Consider the following 7,468-nt stretch of genomic DNA (forward strand, 5'->3'; position numbering starts at 1 on the left):
ACGGTAGACACTAATTGAGTAGAGCTAGGCTAACCGCTAGACACTAGTCTTGTTTACTTGGTCCTTAGCCTACAATTGGCAAGGAATATGGAAGAAATAAATAATGCTAATGTAGAATTAAATATCTATATCTAGCGCACATAAGGACAAGGGTATTGTATATCGCATGAAACTAAGAAACAGAACCCTGCATTACCCCTAACACTCTACGCGGTGAGATCTCGTTGTAGTCGCTTTGAGACTTTCTAACTGATAAATACGTTTATGCTAATGCTATCTGCTTATCGGAACTCGTCTAATAGCTTGGCCGCAACAGAGACTGCCTGGACGCATTCTATATCGCCTAGAGTTGCTGACTTCCCTAACCACCGCATGTATTCGTCAACATCGCGGAACGTTTGATGCGGAAAATGCTTCTTGATCAGCGCTCTCAACCCGGCCTGGAAGAAAGCGCCGTAGCATAGCGGCATGATCATGTCTCGGAACCGGCATTCCCTCAACCCTTCCTCGCCATCCACGCCAGGCTCGGCCTCTGGGTCCGCTCTGCGGCAAATTGTCTGCGGAAGATAACACATAAAGCATGCCGTGAAATCCTCCATCCACTGCTTGCCCTCCTTCTCACACGCCTGTATGACCTTTTTCTTTGCCTTGATCCAAGGCCAGCGATGGCCGCAACTCGTGGCGCTGTGGTCAAACGGTCTACCTTCCCGCACGCGACAAAGCAGGCAACATCCGCGCATTATCTCCAAGTCTTCCTCAAACCGTCTTAGAACCTCGTTGTGAACCCTAGCCTGACGAAGGACCTCGTCGGGACCTGTGTAGACCATCTCTCTTGCGGCCACGATTTCCCATTTGTCCTCGCCTTCAACGTTGTCGTCGTCGCTGCCCTCATCCGTGGTGGCTGGCTGTGGTATTTTCGGCGATGGTAAGCCCAGCTCGAGATTCGCCGGCCGTCGTTCTGCATGAGGCCTGGGGCACACCGCGCACAGCTCATCTTCGCCTTCCATGCACCACCTCCAGTCCGATCTCTTGTCCAGGAACTGGCTCATCACGGCCCGTGAGCAGTGCTGTTGTGTCAGGTACAGCTGCATCATCTCTTCATCCAAGTCTTTGGGCTCCTGGCCGGCCCTGCGCGGCTGCCACGCCTCGCTTATCAGGGTGATTGACTCTGCAGGCTTGTTGTCCCGCCCTGCACGGCCGGACTCCTGCGAGAACGCCGTCATGGACCGCGGCGCGCCGGCGTGCACCACCCACCGCACCTCCGGATAGTCGAACCCGACGCCAAGTGCAGCAGTTGCTACGATCACCGGGCTTCCAGATGAACCCCGCCACTTCTCAATGGCAAGGTCCTTCTCTCCGTCACTCATGGTCTCTTCGTCTCCTGTGTACATCGGACAGTCCAGCTCCTTTGCGAGCTCCTCCATGAGGTCCAGCGTCTGGCAGTATACAATGATCCTGGACATCCTGCCGCCAGTCACCTTGCCGTTACTGTTGGTCTTGTGACTATTGCCCACAATGTCGTCGTCTCCGTCTTCGTCCCTAAGTTACTGTTGGTCTTGTGACTATTATTGCCAACAATGTCGTCGTCTCCGTCTTCGTCCCTAACCCTGTCCGTTATCCTGCCTATTAGCACGCGCACCAGCTCGGCAGCCCTGCTGCACAGCCCATCCAAGCCCTTGAACCGCTGCACGATGTACCGAATGTTGGCTCGGTTTGTTGACTCTCGCACCATGCGTGGCTGCACCAGACGGTTCTGCTGTATGAAGACGCTCTCCAAGCTCGGCGGAAGCGTTGCTGTCATCCAGACCGTCTGCGTTGCGATTTGTCGCACATACGACCCAAGCTTCTTCATGCTCTTTCGGTATGCTGCGGTGATGGTGAGATGGCACTCGTCGATGATGACCCGGTCCAGCCGCTGCCTCGACTGGAGGCGTTGGGCGTAGTCAAGAAAGGTTATTGTGCACGCTGCCTCGGCCGATACTATCACAAGAGGTGCCGACTTCAACTGGCCCGGCTCCCACACGATAGTCTTAATACCAACCTTCCCGAGCCGGTCAAGCATGTTTTCTCTGAGCGCCACCGCGGGCAGTACCACAATCGTCGTGCCAGCGCCGTCCAGCGCCGCGCCGACCATCGCAATCAGCGTCTTGCCGGAACCCGTGGCTAGCACGACTACGACCTGTTCCGCTGCGTGACGACCCATCGTCGCCAACATGGCATTGCGCTGTCCTGGTCGCCGAAAGCGCAGACTGGGGTTGTTGTAGAGCGCGCGTGCTACCGCTTCTAGGTCACTCACCTTCCCAAGGGGCCTTGTGCGCAGCTTTGTCCTCTTGCACATTTGCACCATGTCCATGTCCGTACCCGAGCGCATGCGTTTGCCGCCATCACCGGCGGCCTCCTCCCGTGACAAGTGCTCGTCGATCCGGAAAAGCTCCCGCCAGCTCCGCGAGGCTCGGTGCGCGCGGTGCAGTGGCGTGTTCATAACAAGCGTGGACGAGCCTGCATACATTTGGTTAAAGGTCTTGAACGCATGGTTGCTCGCCACGGCCAGGTCCACCAAGAGCTCCTCCTCATCGATTACCTCCGATGCCGTGACATCCTCCATGTTAAAGTTGGCCTGCTCCTTGGGTGTGAATTTCTCCTTTGTAATGGACGCAGCTGCCTGTCGCCACCAGGCCACCTTAAACTCGGGCACCTCGGCGCGCAGACATGCCTGGCTGAGATACTTCGAAACAAGGTCATCCCGCCAAACGTCGCCGTCCAATGTCGACCATAGATAGGTCGACAGAAGGGCTCGAGGGCGGGCCTGGCGAAGAAATGTCTGCCGCAGCGGCTGCACGATCGCCAGGAACGTGACCAGCAGGTCCGCGATCCGTGACGGCACGAACCGGATATTGTCTCTTTCCTCTTCTGTCTGTTCCTGGCTTTTGTGATATCGCACGTACATGAAGAGCATCTTCTCCCAGATGAGCATGCTGCGGCGCCGTCCGCCGCCGTTGGCATACGTCGTGGTCAGCAGCTCCGGCGCCCGCAACGGAGGTGCTGGCGGAACATGCAACAGCGTGATCATTGATTTGAGAAACTCTTGTGCCTCGCACTCATAAACAGCCATGGCCTGGCTGCATAGTGTTTTCCCTCCAGTCCTGCCTTGGTCATCGCGCACAAATGCTTGTCGCAAGTCTGCTCGTTGCTCGACCTGCCGGAGCAGGGCGTCCTGTGTTCCTCGGAGGTACTCTGCATTTCTCTCGTCCGTCAACCATGACCCTCCGTGGTCCTCCGCATCCAGGTCGTCATGTAACATCCATGCCTCGATCGATGGGACGTCCTTCGCCCCGAACATAAGCTTATCGTACAGAAGGCTACGGGCCCTCCTGTACTCTGATACGACGAGCTGCGGTACATGCTCCATACGAAGCTTAATGCCCCGAAAGTCAATCTCCTGGCCATCTAGTGACCACCGCGCCTGGTCACTGGTGATGGCCGCTTGTGCCACCGTTCTGAGGTACAGCCGCCACTGCAAGATATAGCCGAACGCCGTTTCCCTCTTCTGGTGCATGAAGTCCCTGCATATCTTTTCCAGAGTCGCCGGAATGTCTTCCTCTTGATGTCTCTTGTAGAAGCATGCAGTTTCGAAAATCAGGAGTTGCGCCACCCACACCAGTTTTGATAAGTTACTGGTGTAGTTTCCCGGCTTGGCCCAGACGCCAAACTGCTCCTGCCCAGGTGGTGGTTTGGCCTCACCATCTGACTTGCCGTTCTTAACGCTGCGCCTGCTCTTGGTCTCCCTCTTTCTCCTCCTCTCCCTCTCGTAATAGCTCTTGTCCTTGTGTGTCCCCCGGCTTAGCATGGCGCAAAAACTAATCACTGGCGACCGGAAAGGCACGCTCCCGACCTCGTGACAAATTAGCCCGATATAAAACCGGCGGATTGCGCAGGCCAATCTCGAGTCATGGTGATCATAATAATGATTCTTGCCGTCGTTACTATTGCCGTCTTTCCTTCGCCTCTCCTCCCCTAACCCTCCTCTTGTTCCTTGGTGGTCTTCTTCCCGCAGCGCTCTAAACATCTCCGTCATGGCCTCCTGCTGCTCACCTGTCGGCTCGATAACGTCTTGTGGAAATATCACCGCCTCAGTTGCATGCGCATGCCCATCTTCATCAGCCTCCTCGTCATCATTATCATCCTCCTCTCGGCCCACCTCTTGGGGCCGGCTAAAATGCCCGTCCTCGCAGTATACCACCCTATAGTAGTATACTAGCAGCTGCTTCATTGTCCTGAAATATTCTGCAAGCGATGATGGGTTCTTGAAGCGACGGAAGGCCGTATCCTTGCCCTTCTTGCCAGCACCCCACGCGAAGTCGCTCAAGATTTGGGCGCGTTGTTGCGTCATCTTCCGATTCGGTGACCGGTCTGATACCAACGTGTACGCGCTCTCAAATAGGGCATCCGCTGCAGTTAGGATGCGCCTCAGATCTTCTTCCTCTCCCTCGTCCTCACCGTCGTCGCCCGCAACATCGATCCCGTGGTCGTCAGTCTTTTCTTCAACCTTCGTCCGTCCGCTTTGGAATAACATGTTTTTCTTTTTAGGCAGCTTAAAGGAGGACCAGATCTCCGTGTTTAAGAGGCCCCGAAGGTGGGTCGGAAACCCCGTGTGGACCAGCCACGGCTGCCGATCTGCTCGATCGCGCCCGGCATCCTCAACGACTGCCGCTTTATCTTCCAGATCGCGCGCTGCTTCCCGTAGGTCACCCCTTAAACCGTCAAAGAGTGTCTCTTCCGCAGCTGACGGTGGCGGTCCCGTGTACAGGGGTGGTTGCGCTATACCCCTTCCTAATGGCGGAGTGTTGTCGTTATTACTGTCTCGTCCGCTGTCTGATGAGCCTTTAACGGTGAAGTAGTCGATCCGACCCTTCGCAGTGAGATACGTCTGCAGGCGGCACGCCTCCCACAAGGGGCTGCCTTCCCTGTTCTGTGATGCTGTTCTCCCGTGCCTGGGCATATGATCGTGCATCAATTCTAGCCGTGTCGTTACAAAGTCGCACCTCTCGACGTCGCACATGCAGATGAAGCCACCGTACTCCGTCAACCCGTCGATTATTTCGCATGGCCTTCTTCTATGAGGTCGCTGCTGGCGCAATTCCTCCGCTCCCCGCAGGTCGTACGTCGACAGCAACTCAATCGTTCCGCGCAGCTGCTCGCCCATCATGTTGTACACGAGTTTGTCAAGATCCATACTATTTAGAGCTTTCGATTTTAGCCTGCAACGGTAGTATTACTTCAAAGTATGCTATTCGCCCCTTTGCAGACGAAAATGTTTGTACATAGCATTTGCATATCTTCCCCATCTTCCAGGCTTGCATTGGAGAGACACCAAGCTTATGTCTTGGCATGTGATCAAGGCTTAGGGCCCATCGAGTTGTTAGGTAACGGCAAATATTGCATCGAAATGCTCTATAAACTCGAAGGTGAGAGATAGCCGGAACTATCAGCTGCGGCCTAGGAAGCTCCTTTAGTGGCGTGAGCTGAAGAGTGCTAAACCGCTCCATATAGGCCTTACAAACTGGCCCTAAGATGCGGTGACGATTTAAATGATGGTAGAATGACCGTTTTCCCGGACTAACAACAGACTCGCAAGCCACGCAAATGAGGATTTGGTATTCTCTGTTGTAAATGAACCCCTTTGGAAATTCTTCCACGCTGGCTTGTGTTGTCAAGTTATCTTCATGTCCAGTCGCACTTGTGCTGACTACTTTGCTCTTCTTTCGACAAGCCTCGCTACTCAAATCCCTAAATCCTCTCTTCTTTTGGCCACGGATGTTGGACTGGGTATTATTCTCCAGGCTCTGTTTTCGATCCGCCGGCTGGCCTGCTGCGTTTTCCGTCACCCCGCTGCATTTTGCTGCACAATACTGATCGTAATATTGCGAATTCCAGTTTTGCCAGAGTGTCGATAGTTGGCGGTACATTTCAAGAAGTTCAGGCTGAAGTCGAGTTGGTAAGGCCGTGTCGATGGCGTAGGCCGTGAGAAGCATCCTCGGGCGATGGCCAACGCCGGCGGCGATCATTCTGATCGAAGTATTAGCATCGCTTGGATAGTAGAAGTTTCTTTCCTTGATTAGCTCGCTTATATGGCGCTTGGCAATAGCAATTGATGCCTGGCGATATAGTGATATTGTCCACGGCGTCTGAAGAGTCCGCGTTAAGTCCCGAAGCGACTCTGTTGCCTGCGTAGTGGATAGATGCCTTTCCTTGTGCTTTGGGTCTAAAAAGAGAAACTCGTTGCTGTGATAATGCGGTAGCCCAAGCTGATTTGCTAGAAAGTCAAGAAATGGTCGGATATATGCGAGGTAAACCACAACAGACAAACCCAGATCATCTGGCAGGTAGCGAACAATATAGAAAGCGTGGTTATTTGAGGAACGGGCCTTGGTATAACTGATAACAATAATAGCTCGTCCCTCGCGGATAAACAAGTTCCTAATGGCTAACTTTGTGTTTCGCAAGCGGATAGTCGTCATCTCCGTGCCTCGACCTGGCAGACCTGCCGTAATATGAACCGCAGAAAAGGCCTTTGTGGACAGCTCGGCGCCCGTCTGCAGGTAGGCCAGACAAGAATCAGGCAACCAATGTCCCGCCTTGGCCAGGGCTTTGCCGCGGAATGAGGATGACCATGCACGGCGTGACATTGCTTTATACGTGCCTGACAGGTGATTCTCCGGTTTGTCGAGGAAACACCACCCTGGAAACCGACAGGTTAGGTCGTCGCGGATTGCGGAGAGATCAACTGTAGGATCCCACCCTAACATCATCTCGGTGACGAGCTCTTCTACTCGGGTGATCGCAGCTCGATAGGTTGCACAGAACTCCGATAGGCGCACTACCTTGCCGTCACCAATGGTGAAAGAGCGGCCGTCTGGAGCCCAGGTCAGAGTTCCACGAACCCCTTCCCGTCGCACAATGCTCTTCCCAAAGGCCTTGAGTTCAATTAGCTCGCTTAGCGGTGAGTAGCAGCCCCTAAGCATGTACTTCTTTCGGATTGCCTCTAGACGCTCCGGTTGTGATGAATATGTGTGTCGGGCAGGCCAGGGATACACCAGCGTGTCGTAACTATATCGCGGGAGGCTATACTCGAGAAATAACAGCCGTCCTACCCAAATAAGAGCCGCAAGGTCCGGTGTGAAACTATATGCATCGCGGTATGCCAATGAAGAACGATGAATACCCATAACAGCTGTGAAATGTACTATTGCAGATGAGTCCATTACTCCATCTTGGCATTGGTACGTCCAGAACATCATCGAGAGTTGGAAGACTGCCTCTGATAGCTCGAGGCGGGTGCCATGAGGAAGACGGAAAATATACTGGGACGCGTCATGGTACGGCGCATGGCCATCTTTGGTGTCTTCACCATTGTTGCGCATCTCTCCTTCTCCGTCTTCATCCGCAAACCGGATATTGCTTTGGTCAT

The 7,468-nt window shown here is 54.1% G+C and overlaps 1 protein-coding gene across 1 annotated transcript; it reads right to left on the reverse strand.

The window, feature by feature from the left end:
• Positions 1 to 281: 281 nt before the first annotated feature.
• On the reverse strand, positions 282 to 7,421 carry MAA_00371 (tlh3; the record flags this gene model as incomplete). Its single annotated transcript, XM_007818369.2, has 3 exons — positions 282 to 1,539; positions 1,698 to 5,244; positions 5,558 to 7,421. 3 exons carry the CDS (start codon positions 7,419 to 7,421, stop codon positions 282 to 284), a joined length of 6,669 nt encoding a protein of 2,222 aa, XP_007816560.2.
• Positions 7,422 to 7,468: the final 47 nt, after the last annotated feature.

The sequence above is a fragment of the Metarhizium robertsii genome, assembly GCF_000187425.2.
Source record: "Metarhizium robertsii ARSEF 23 chromosome Unknown MAA_Scf_3, whole genome shotgun sequence".
NCBI classification, from domain to species: domain Eukaryota; kingdom Fungi; phylum Ascomycota; class Sordariomycetes; order Hypocreales; family Clavicipitaceae; genus Metarhizium; species Metarhizium robertsii.